The sequence below is a fragment of the Cibotium barometz genome, chromosome 63 (assembly GCF_041138505.1).
Source record: "Cibotium barometz isolate CiBa-2024 chromosome 63, ASM4113850v1, whole genome shotgun sequence".
NCBI classification, from domain to species: Eukaryota; Viridiplantae; Streptophyta; class Polypodiopsida; order Cyatheales; family Cibotiaceae; genus Cibotium; species Cibotium barometz.
In genome coordinates, this window is record NC_141108.1 from 24875397 (window position 1) to 24887961 (window position 12565).

Genomic DNA, 12565 nt, shown 5'->3' on the forward strand with positions numbered 1-12565 from the left:
TCTATATAACTCTCTCTCTCAATCTCTCTACCTCACTTTCTCTATATAACTCTCTCTCTACCTCACTTTCTCTATATAACTCTCTCTCTCAATCTCTCTTTCTCTCTCTAATTGTGTCTATTTATCTTTCTCTCTCTAACATTCTCTCTCTCTCTCTCTCTCTCTCTCGCTAGCTCACTCTCTTACTATTCTCTAACTCTCTCTTTTGAACTCTATGTAAATCTCTCTCTCTCTCTCTCTCTCTCTCAAGCTCTCTTACTCTCTCTATTTCTCTTGATCTAGCCAACTCTCTCTATAACTCTCTCTAACACTCACTCACTCTCTAAGATACTCTCTCTCTAACTTTAATCTCTCTTTTCTCTCTCCAAGATACTCTCTTTTCTCTCTAAATCACTCTCTTTACCTTTTTTAAACTCACTCTCTTTGCCTTTTTCTAACTCTATCTTTAACTACCTGTACCTCTCTCTCTCTCTCAATGTCTAACCCTCTAACTCCCAAATTATATATATAGTATAGAAGAGTAGTAGTATAGTATGGTATCTAACTCTCTCTGACTCTCTGACTCTCTCTAACGCTCTATCTCTCTCAATAACTCTCTCTCTACCGCTCACTCTCAGTCGCTCTCTAACTCTCAAAATCTCTCTTTAACTCTCTCCCTCTCCCGCTCTCCCTCTCTCTCTCTCTCTCTCTCTCTCTCCCCAACTCTCTCTCTCTCTCTCTACCTCTTTAACTCTCTCTCTCTTCCTCTCACTCTAACTCTATTTCTCTTGTTCTCTCTCTCTCTCTCTAACTCCCTCTATTTCTCTCTCTAAGTCGCTTACTCTCTTCCTCTCTCTCTCTCTCTCTCTCTCTCTCTCTCTCTCTCTCTCTCTAACACTCTCTGTCTCTAACCCTTCCTCCAACTTTGTCTCTAACTCTATCTCTCTGTCTCTCTCTCTAACTCTCTCTACCTATCTATCTCACTCTAACCCTCTCTCTCTCTCTAACTTGAAACGGGTGTGTGGGTAAATAAACAAAATGGGCTAACCTTTCTATCACCCAATGTGTGGTAGATTGGTTAGCTCATGGAGTTGTTATTCAACACGTCTCGTGTTCGAATCTCACTCCCGTCGGATAGATCATATTTGGTCTCTTGGGATTGTTCCTACGACGTTAAAAGAGCTTCTTCTTCTTCTTCTTCTTCTTCTTCTCTCTCTCTCTCTCTCTCTTCAACTCTCTCCCCCCCCCTCTCTCGCTCTCTCTCTCTCTCTCTCTATAACACTTTACCTTAATCGTTCTCTCTCCAACTCTATGTAACTCTCTCTCTACCTCACTCTCTCTATAACTCTCTCTCAATCTCTCTTTCTCTCTCTAACTATGTCTTTCTATCGAACTTGCCAACTCTCTCTCTCTCTCTCTCTCTCTCTCTCTCTCTCTCTCACCCTCTCTCTCTCTCTAACATCCTCTCTCTCTCTCTAATTATCTCTTTCTAACTCTCTCTCCTTAACTCTCTCAATCTCTCTTACTCTCTCTATTTCTCTCGAACTTGGCCAAATCTCTCTCTAGTTTTCTCTCTCTTTCTCCCTCTAACACACAATCTCCCAGTAACCTACTCTTTTTATCTTTGTCTAACTCTCTCTCTCTCTCTCTCTCTCTCTCTCTCTAACTCTCTCTACCTCATTGTCACTCATTGTCACTCACTCACTCACTCACTCTCTCTCTTTCTCTCTCCAACTCTCAAACTCTCTTAGTCTCTCTACTCTCTCTATTTCTCTCAAATTGACCAACTCTCTCTCTAACACACACACACTCTCTCTAACACTCTCTCTCTCTCTCTCTCTCTCTCTCTCTCTCTCTAACTATCTTAATCTCTCTTAGTTTCTCTAACTCTTTGTTTCTCTCTCTCTCTCTCTCTCTCTCTCTCTCTCTCTCTCTCTCACACACACACACACACTCTCTCTCTCTCTTTCTCCTCTCTCTCTAGCTCTCTCTCTCTCTCTCTCTTTACCTTTCTCTAACTCTCTCTCTCTCTCTCTCTCTCTCTCTCTCACACACACACACACACACACCTACACACACTCTCTTTCTCCCTCTCTATCTCTCTCTCTCTCTCTTTACCTTTCTCTAACTCAGTCTCTCTCTCTCTCTCTCTCTCTCTCTCTCTCTAAGTTTATCAAGCTCTCTTATGTTGAAATATACAAGTGAATAGGGTGTGTGCGGGAACAAGCCCTTGGCTAGAGGCTGTAAAAGAGAATCTGTAAAGGTGAGAGAACCTGTGAAAAGGTGAGAAGAATCTATTGGGAGAGAATAAAGGGTAGCATGAGGAGATTTAGGAGGTGTGGAGATATTCTGGGAGAGGTTGAGAGAATCAAGCAAAAGAGGTGGAGTGAATCAAGGAGAAATCAGTGGGATTAGATGCTTGGATGTAAACTCTATAAATTGAGGCATTGGCCTAATGAGAACTTACTGGTTTTTGATTATCCATGCCTACATTAAGCTATCAGTTAATTACTCTCACTAATCACGTGTTAATTATCGTTTAATCTCTTCGTTAATGATGTTGATTCTAGCATTTGATCCACCATAGCTCATCACATTGCTGTAATTTTAACATGGTATCAGAGCCTAGCCTAGAATCCATCAATTTGTGAGCCCATTATCTTGCTAATCACCTGGCTAATTAGGATTAGTAGAAAATTAATATCTTCACCTCTTTTTCAACTAACCTCTGCACCCCCAGCCAGTGGAGGGGCTTGATCTCCCTCCATGAGAAAGATTAGGGGAAATGCTTCTAGCCCAACATAGCTATACTCCCCACGATTCAGCTCATCAAGAAATTTCTCCAAACCGCCAAGCATAGCCGCCGTTTTTCGCTGATTTGGAGGCGCCTTTTTTTCTGAGGAAAATTGACATCTCTTCTTCTCCAGTTGCAATGGGTCTAATTCCTCTTAGCCCCAGGCTAGACTAATTGCTATAGACGGCCTTGAAAGCATTTGAGCTCATTTGAACTCTAATGCCTCAGATCTGAGCTCCCCGCATACTCTATTTTTTACACACAAAACAGAGGATTAATTTGTTAATCAGTGATAATCAATGCTAATCACTATATTTTGGTACAATTGAGGGTTCAAATTAACCATTAGGTATCTGATAGAGATCCCTATAACTTCAGATTGCAATTCGGAGATGGTTTGATACTCCAACCATTCCGTACAAATTGGTTACCCTTGATTTAATGTAATTTTTGGTGATTTTATGCTGATAAATCTATTGTAATCATCTCCTAAACACTAGATTGAGTTGTAAAAGGGTAGACACTGCCCTTGAATCTTGAAATTGGATCAAGAGGTAAGACCCCCTTCACTTCATCAAGAGGTAAGACCCCCTTCACTTCATCATGAGTACAGCACAAGAGATAGCCAAATTTAATGGGGAGCAGTTTTACACATGGCAGACAAAAACCATGTATCTGCTGATGAGGAAAAATCTGTGGGGGCTAGTTGAGGGAAGAGATGAATGCCTAGAGGTGAGAGGAGGAAAAAATGAGTGGAAGAGCATGAATGAAAAAGCATTGGGACTTATCGCACTCAGTTTAAATGATGAAATCATTCATCACATCACAGGGATACAATGGGATGAACTCAATAAATTATTTGGCACACAAGCTAAAAATTTAAAGATAAATCTGTTAATGCAATTCTACAAATTGGATATGAAGGAAAGTGAACCTTTAATCACACACTTGAACAGATATAAAAGCATTAAGCAACAACTGGCAACTATTGGCAAAAAGGTAGAAGATGATAAGGCACTAGCAGTGCTTCTGAAGAGTGTGGACAAAGGTGAATATAAAAATATTATAGTAGCAACACTAAAGAATGTACCTGAATTGAAGCTACACGAGATAGAAGGAGCTCTACTAGAGCAAGAGAGCAGAGGCAAAGAGAAGAAATGGCTCGACTCAACAGTAAGAGAAGAAAAAGCATTCTTCACCCGAGGAGGATTCTCTCGACAAGGACAAGGACGAGGAAGAGGCAAAGTAGGAGGAAGGACCTTCACTTGCCACAACTGTGGAAAGCCAGGACACATGGCAAGAGATTGCTACAGTAAACCCAGTGGAGAAGGAATGACATCGGCAAACTTCATGGAGGCTCCTAAAGGAAGTGGAGACGGATCATCTTTTCTGAGAGAGAGAGAGAGAGAGAGAGAAACCCCACAACCCAGTGTAACTTGCCCCAACAAAGTAAAACCACCTCTGAGCCACCGATGATGTAGGCCAATGTGGTAGATGTATGTGTGAGCACTTTAGTTAAGGTCATAGGCACTTGTAGTAGCCTTGGACACATAGAGAGAGAGAGTGTCAAGGACTATGAGTTTAGGGACTTGAGGCACTGGTCGCGGACTATCAAGTAAGAGGGAAACTTGGTATAGGGTCCAGGTGTGCTAGGAGTATTCACTTGAGGGGAGGTGTTGAAATATACAAGTGAATAGGGTGTGTGCGGGAACAAGCCCTTGGCTAGAGGCTGTAAAAGAGAATCTGTAAATGTGAGAGAACCTGTGAAAAGGTGAGAAGAATCTACTGGGAGAGAATAAAGGGTAGCATGAGGAGATTTAGGAGGTGTGGAGATATTCTGGGAGAGGTTGAGAGAATCTGGGAGAGGTGGAGAGAATCAAGCAAAAGAGGTGGAGTGAATCAAGGAGAAATTAGTGGGATTAGATGCTTGGATGTAAACTCTATAAATTGAGGCATTGCCCTAATGAGAAATTGCTGGTTTTTGATTATCCATGCCTACATTAAGCTATCAGTTAATTACTCACTAATCACGTATTAATTATCATCTAATCTCTTTGTTAATGATGTTGATTCTAGCATTTGATCCACCATAGCTCATCACATTGCTGTAATTTTAACATCTTACTCTCTCTATTTCTCTCAAACTCGCCAACTCTCTCTCTCTCTCTCTAACACTCATACTCTCTCTCTAATTCTCTTTCTCTTTAACTCTCTCTTTCTCTCTCTCTTTAATTCTCCTCTCTAACTCATTGTCTTTCTTACTTTCTGTAACTCTCTCTCTGATTCTCTCTTTTAACTCTCTCTAACTTTGTCTCTCTTTAACTATCTCAATCTCTCTTACTTTCTCTAACTCTCTCTATTTCTCTTGAATTGGCCAACTCTCTCTCTCTCCTCTCTCTCTCTCTCTCTCTCTCTCTCTCTAGCTTTCTCTAACTCACTCTCACTAATTCTCTCTCTCTCTCTCTCTCTCTCTCTCTCTCTCTCTCTCTCTCTCTCTCTATAACACACACATTCTCTCTCTAGCTTTCTCTAACTCTCTCTCGTTGATTCTCTCTACCTCACTCTCACTCTCACTCTCTCTCTCTCTCTCTCTCTCTCTCTCTCTCTCTCTCTCTCTCTCTAACCCTCTCTTGCTAATTCTCTCTCTCTCTCTCTCTCTCTCTCTCTCTCTCTAGCTCTCTCTCTACCTCACTCTCACTCAAAATCTCTTTCTCTAACTCTCTTAATCTCTCTTACTGTCTCTCTCTCTCTCTCTCTCTCTCTCTCTCTCTTGAACTGGCCAACTCTCTGTTTAACACTTCCTCTCTCTCTCTCTCTAACTCTCTCTTTTGAAAACTCTCTTACTCTCTATTTCTTGTATAAATGTATATGTATGTATATATGCATATGTATGTATATATATATATGTATGTATGTATGTATGTATGTGTATATATCTATATATATATATATATATATATATATATAGAGAGAGAGAGAGAGAGAGAGAGTATGGTATAGAAGAGTAGTAGTATAGTGTAGAAGAAAGAAAGGAGGAGCTGCATTGTAGGGCAGCTAGGAGCCACCACGTGGTAGCTCCCAAATAAAATATAGAAGAAGATGATATCATCTCGCACAGGCTTTATGGAGGAATACTAATCCTTGTAAATGGTCATGTGCCTAGAAGCCCACTCTACAAGACTTCTATGGAGTGACACCATGGAGTGACACCATAAGGGATACAATTGATGTGATCTAGTATCCTCTCTCTTATGTACTTGTTTACTCTTATGTGTGTGTGTTTACTTGCATGAAGCTCAAGCGTATCCTCTCGCCTGTATACTTTTCATGGTATCAGAGCGTCAGTTTGTGTGAAGAGCTCTCAAGAGGTAGGCAAGAGGCAAGAAAAGGAAGTAATCGATTTTAAGGCAAGACAACCATTAGCCAAGAATAATCTAAATGCTATTTGTGGTTTCCATACAACCTTTTTCCCATAGAGCGTGTATAGAGTTTCCAAAAGTGGCTCTTATTGTATTATTATTATACGTTTATATTTAGACTTATTTAATTTTTCAAATTGTGCCATGTGGCAGAAGGAGAGGTGAAATCAAAACTTGGCAATTCTGCTGCTGCTGCTGCTGCTCTCTCATCATTCAAAGAATGCCATGGGCTTGATGCCTCTTTCTCTTTCTTTGAAGATCATTGCTGGTGGGATAAGAAAATAAAAAAAGGTAAGTAGGTGGGATACATTTTTTTTGGGAAAGAATTTTAAGATAAGTTTTTTCTGTGCATAGGTCCTAGGGACTTTTGTGCAGAAGGTTAGGTTTTTTTTCCCCCACTGCAGAACGAATTGGACGACCATGATTTCTACTAGGGTTTTATTATGTGCAGAATAATATGCTCAGTTTTTTTTGGGAAATTTGTGCTTGGATACAGTAAAATTAGTGTTTTCTTTTTCGGTGCAGATTAAATAAGTCTGTACCTGGGAAGCAATATAAAATTAATGGTGCAATGGGGGCAGAACGAAGGGTTTGTTTTCTGTTGAAGCCGTGAAAGAGGGGTTTTTTTTTTTTTTGCAGGAAAAGGAGGAAATCAACATTATCTTTCAAGGTCGTGGAGATGGTAGAGAAGGTCCAGCGCATGCAAGATGGCTGGAAAGCAGCGGGGTTTCTGCACATGCAGCTATGGAAAGACAGAAAGAGGGGAAGAAGAGATGGTCATGCTGATGACGGTGATGGTGACGGTGATGGTGAAAAGAAGAAGAAGAAGAGCAGATTAAGGAGCAACATAAAGGGCATGTTGTCTTTGAAAACTCCATTGTTCCATAGCCACCTGCAACATTCATTCTTCATAAGGTGCTTCTTGCCCTCTCTTTCTTTCTGTAAATTTCTTTTGGCCTTACATTTTCCTGCACTTTGATCTGCCTGCAACCATCCTCTTCTGTGTTTATCAAAGGGTTTCATGTGTTTTTCGCACTTTTATTTGCTTGGAGCCATCATCTTCCGTGTTATCAAAGGTTCTTTCATCTGCTTTCTTGCACCATTGGAATGCATAAGGCTTCAACAGACTTGTGTGACAACTGTATTCTCCCATCCCTTTCTTTTCAAGATGTTTGTGTGTCTTGGAGGGAAGGAGGGAGAGCTTGGTGGCATTAGCCTTAATCCTTTGTTAAACCAAACACTTTTTCCGTCTTCTTGAGGGTTAAGTAGGTCTAAAAGAACCCTGAGGCTAATTAGTAGCACAAAATCAACCATTTATTTGCTTGCATTTGGCTCCTAACATTATTTTCCAAAAAAACCATAACAGCAGTTCTTTCTTTATTGATCAATGACCTTTTCTTTAAGCAAGTAGGTCACAGACAATTTTAACCCTAACCTCTTTGCTTGCATTGACCATCTTTTCTGCTTGCATATTTGTCACACAGGCAAAGCCAAAATGGCTCGCTCTTCTGAAGTTGGATTTGACGTCTCAAGTGAAACCACAAGAAGGTATTTCGGAGAGGATGAATCAACCTGTTATGATCACGAGCCTGGAGAAGAAATGCCACATGACTCAATACCTAGAGAGAAAAATGGTGATTCCTGCCGTTTTTCTGTACACAGTGCAGTACAGATCCCTGAAATCAGTAGTTTCCGCCTCGCTGAAGTAGACGTGCAAGCTCGTCTTGCCTCAAGTATACCAATTTTTCAAATGTCACTTGTAGCTCTCCATGACCATATGCCTACGAGCATTACAAGCTTGCCCAAGCTAACTACTGTTTTATGGCATGCAGTGCACGAGTTCCCGAATCAATGCTCTTGTAATAGAGGGTGGGATTTTAATCAAGTAAACAAGAGGAGTTATCCAACTCGAAACCCTAGTGACTCGCCTTTGCCTGTGTCTTTGAAGGTACCCCATTCAAAGTACCCCATTCAAGCAAATGTACATATCCTTTGTTACTTTGTAGCTATGTGTTAGTCTGACTTGTCAGAAATACTTGTCTGGAAAAGAATGTGCACAGCAGGTATTGCCGGTTCAATATTTTTGATAAACTAAATTCTCAATTACATCGGTGATTCCAATTTTCAACAGAGAGGGAATAATGAAGTGAAGACTGCTGATACTAATTACTTTGGCTGTTATGTTAAAAATTTTGACGAGGTTTGTTCCAGTTTGAGGGTATCAAATTCCGGGTTGAAAGCAAAGCGCCACAAACTTGGAATCCAAGAAGGGCACTTGTACGGGAGAAGCATAATCAATCCCTGTACCGGCAGATATTAAACAGTGTTACAGGAGTTGTGATGCCGGGAGAAATTCTTGCTATCATGGGGCCTTCGGGTAGTGGTAAGACGAGCCTTTTAAAGATATTGGCTGGCAGACTGCAAGGTGGAGTCACGGGACACGTGAGTTACAATGATATTCCCTACAATACAGCTCTTAAGCGAAGGTTATCTCTCTCTCTCTACGGATCATGGGCATCTGCCTCTGCCTATATCCATGCACAGGCTTTACACTGGAAAAACTTGTGGACAGTTCACAAGCTTGTGTCCTGTGACACTCTCAGTTAGATCCAGGGATCTTCATGTTGGCATGTTTCACCATCGGGGTTATGACGGCATATATGTAGTGACTTGATCTGAGGCGACGCTATTTTTCTTGCAGGATTGGCTTTGTCACACAAGATGATGTACTGTTTCCTCAATTGACAGTAAAGGAAACACTGATTTTTGCAGCTCAACTTCGACTTCCACGTACCATGATACATGAACACAAAATTATGAGAGCAGAGACTGTTATCAAAGACCTTGGATTGGAGAGGTCAGCAGAAAATTTCCTCTCTAATTTGACTGTATTTTTGTATTCATTGACCTCATGAGTTCAAGAAGATGCAATGTTCATTCTACAGGTGCCAACATACTCGAGTAGGTGGCATCTTTGTTCCAGGCATATCTGGAGGAGAAAGGAAGCGCACCAGCATTGGATATGAGTTATTGGTGGATCCATCTTTGTTGTTTTTGGATGAACCCACATCTGGACTAGATTCTTCTACCGCATTAAGGTTGCTTCGCGTTCTTCAGAAGAATGCGAAGGTAAAACTTTTTACTTCATTAGAAGAATGAGTAGGTATCCAATATGTGTTGCTTGATGCTTGATCAAACTGGAGATTGCTCTTAACCTCCTTTTGAATACTAGAGGCAGGTGTGTGGGTGCATGCATGGGTGTGCGTGTTTGCCTGTCTGTGAGATTCTAAGTGTTAAATGTGTCCCAAAGATACATCCATTTTTTTTACTTTGTTGAATTCCAGGTTGGAAGAACCATTATAATGACAATTCATCAGCCATCTAGCCGCTTATTCCACCTGTTTGATAAGCTGATCTTATTATCAGAAGGGCATCCTATCTATTTTGGGAAAGCAAAAGATGCAATGCAATACTTTGCTTCTCTTTATTTTTCTCCTCAACTTGCCATGAACCCAGCAGACTTTCTACTTGACTTAGCTACAGGAAATGTCGATGGTATCACACTCCCAGAAGATCTGAGGAACTTTGAAGTTTCTTTGAAGCAGCAAAAACAGCACCCTGTTGACAATCCTTCGTGGGCGGTGGAGAGAAATGATCAGTTCTCCAATGACATTTCTGTGGATTCTCAGCATTCCGAACATAAGTTCTCCAAAGAAGTAGTGAAGGTGTAGTTCTGTTTTTGTCATCTATGCTAAATGAAGAGCTCAAATACTACACATCTGGCTCCTCAGTGAGAGTTCAAGTCCATTCCCTGCACTGCTATGTGGTCATGCGAATCATATTGGTCTGCTGGCTTGGCCATGATGTTAAAAGACACTGTGTGTGTGCGCATGCATGGCGCGTGCATGTGTTTGTGGAGCACTGGTGTAACGATTTACTCTTCAGTCTTCAAGTGACACATTGGGCTAAATTCCATGAGATTAAAAGACTCATCTCTTCTCTCTCTCTCTCTCTCTCTCTCTCTCTCTCTCTCTCAACGTGTTGGCATAACAATTTACATATCAGGCTCCCATAGACCATAATTTGGTCTTTAGGGAACAATAATAGAGTTGTCATCATCATCATCATCATCATCATCATCATCATCATCATCTCTCTCTCGCTCGCTCTTTCTCTCTCTCTCTCTGTCTCTCTCTCTCTACGTGGTCATCTTATTACATCTTTATGTGTCGCATATACATGTGATAGTTTGACAGCTTTTTTCAATGTCAAAGATCCACTAAAACAGGCTGTCAAACCATTAACACTTCTGTCCCTCGTGTTTTTAACTTTGGGATGGGAAAAACAGTTATTGCAGAGTAAGTACAGAACACAGATTGAGCCTCAAGAGAAGAAGACATTTGAGATGATTGGGAAGGCACCAGAGCATCTGCAAGCAGTGATTCAACTTAGGAGGGACTGGACTTCATCTTGGATGACACAGTTTATGGTGCTATCAAAGAGAATGTTCAGGGAAAGAGCTAGAGATTATATCGACAATCTAAGGCTTTTTCAAGCTATTGGGGTTTCTATCTTACTTGGATTGTTGTGGTGGCAAACAAGGATTGAGACTGAGGCCCAATTGAGAGATCAAGTAAGAAACTATATCTTTAAGCATACTAATGCATGAACCCACTTGCAATTTCCACATCTTTTGAAGTAAAAATTAAAAAGTTTGTTTTGCACGTTTTATTTACACTATTGATGTATTGCAGACCCTTGTAAGACGTTAATAATCTCTCTCTCTCTCTCTCTCTCTCTCTCTCTCTCTCTCTCGACCAAAACCTCCTCTTATCTTAGTGTGGATGCATCTGGGATGTGGGAACTCTTTTCCTTATATAATAGATTTCTCTTGAATCCTTGAAGAAAAAATGTCTCCTTGTATTTACTTCTATTGATTTGTGTTTAGGTTGGGCTTATATTCTATATCTGCATCTTCTGGTCGACCTCGTCCATCTTTGCAGCCGTGTACAATTTCCCTCTAGAACAGGGCTTTCTTGCAAAAGAGAGGGCTGCAGACATGTATAGGTTGAGTGCTTATCACGTCAGCAGTACTGTATGTGATGTACCAGCCCAACTAGTATACCCAACCATCTTCATGACAATTGTCTACTTCATGGCGGGATTTCAACGAACTGCTGTCACATTCATTATGACTCAACTGGCCGTCTATTTGGTTGTGCTTACAGGACAGGTGTGAAATAGCCTAATCCTTTTTCTTAAAAGGACATATCGTGTTTTAAATGTTTGGATTATAGTGGAAGGCACCCAAGTATGACAAAGTAGTTTATATTCTTTATTGAACTCAAGAGTATGTATGATATCTGACTTTGTGTGTGTTTGTGTGTGTGAGAGAGACATCAGGGAGTAGGAGAGTTCTTCGGTGCAGCTATCTTAAATATCAAGAAGGCAGGGACCATTGTTTCATTAGTCCTCTTGATTTTCCTACTCACAGGAGGCTACTATGTTCAGGTAATGTATACCCCACTTTATTTGAGAGAGAGTTTTGTAACAGAAAGTGTAAGAGGTCAAAAACTTTATGAAGCATTCCTAAGAAGGTTGCTTCCTGTGCAGCACATTCCGGGCTTTATCAAATGGTTGAAATACATATCGTTTGTGTATTATGGCTTTCGACTTCTGTTGAAGGTGCAATACTCACCAAACCAGATGTATGAGTGCTTTGAAATAGGAGGGTGCAAGAGTCTGCAGATGTCCCCATCCTTTGCAGGGATCATTGACCTCAATGGAGGGGTAAAAGAAGCATGGGTATTGATTGCAATGGCGATAGCTTATCGCACCCTTGCCTACATGTTCCTTAGGAAAATAAAAATAGAAACATGACTACCCGAGTCTTATCCATCCTTTTGCAGATGTACTGTTGGTGGTGTGTAGCAAACTGAAAACCATGTCCTCTCAGCGAAGCATGGGGAGCCAGTTCCCCCTTATACACAAAATCTGTCATGTGTCTAGATAAAATTTTCACTTAGTAATGCATGACCTTATGTAGGTATCCATTAATCCAACCATCCATCCATAGGCCTTAGGTCTTCCCATTCTATGAGGAAGCTCTAAAGATAAAACATTTTTGTATCCATTTTGACAAATAAATGGTTTTTCTTTTCAAGGCAATTCGGATAATTTCATTATGATATTGTTCTAGGGAGTAGTAGTGCACTTTTTAGCAAAAGGCTATAAATGCTTATCAGCACCCTCTTCACATTCATGGAAATTTTCACCTTTTCAATATTTCACTTCGTCATAGAATCTGTCCTTATTTCATTGTATGCCTTGACACAATGAAATATCATGTCAAGAATGCACACTGCATTTGTAA

The 12565-nt window shown here is 40.7% G+C and overlaps 1 protein-coding gene across 2 annotated transcripts; it reads left to right on the forward strand.

Annotated features, from left to right (window-relative positions):
• The first annotated feature begins 6353 nt into the window (after window positions 1-6353).
• ABCG26 (ABC-2 type transporter family protein) lies at window positions 6354-12360 on the forward strand. 2 transcript variants are annotated; one of them, XM_086796133.1, is made up of 12 exons: window positions 6354-6483; window positions 6832-7107; window positions 7677-7925; window positions 8025-8140; window positions 8404-8678; window positions 8894-9049; window positions 9138-9321; window positions 9537-9917; window positions 10541-10825; window positions 11141-11425; window positions 11596-11703; window positions 11806-12360. In XM_086796133.1, exons 3-12 carry the CDS (start codon window positions 7688-7690, stop codon window positions 12070-12072), a joined length of 2295 nt encoding a protein of 764 aa, XP_086652259.1. In that variant the 5' UTR covers window positions 6354-6483; window positions 6832-7107; window positions 7677-7687; the 3' UTR covers window positions 12073-12360. The 2 variants fall into 2 exon arrangements, with proteins under 2 accessions (XP_086652259.1, XP_086652260.1); XM_086796134.1 differs by lacking the exon at window positions 6354-6483 and having other exon boundaries at window positions 6509-7107; window positions 7677-7826.
• Window positions 12361-12565: the final 205 nt, after the last annotated feature.

What these genes read in the sequence shown, in the direction of transcription:
- ABCG26 (XM_086796133.1), top strand. Translation starts at nt 7,688, where the DNA reads ATGGCTCGCTCTTCTGAAGTTGGATTTGACGTCTCAAGTGAAACCACA. An exon ending in CTTTGCCTGTGTCTTTGAAG is followed by an intron (nt 8,141 to 8,403) that starts GTACCCCATTCA and finishes GGTTTGTTCCAG; the next exon opens with TTTGAGGGTATCAAATTCCG. An exon ending in AATACAGCTCTTAAGCGAAG is followed by an intron (nt 8,679 to 8,893) that starts GTTATCTCTCTC and finishes TTTTTCTTGCAG; the next exon opens with GATTGGCTTTGTCACACAAG.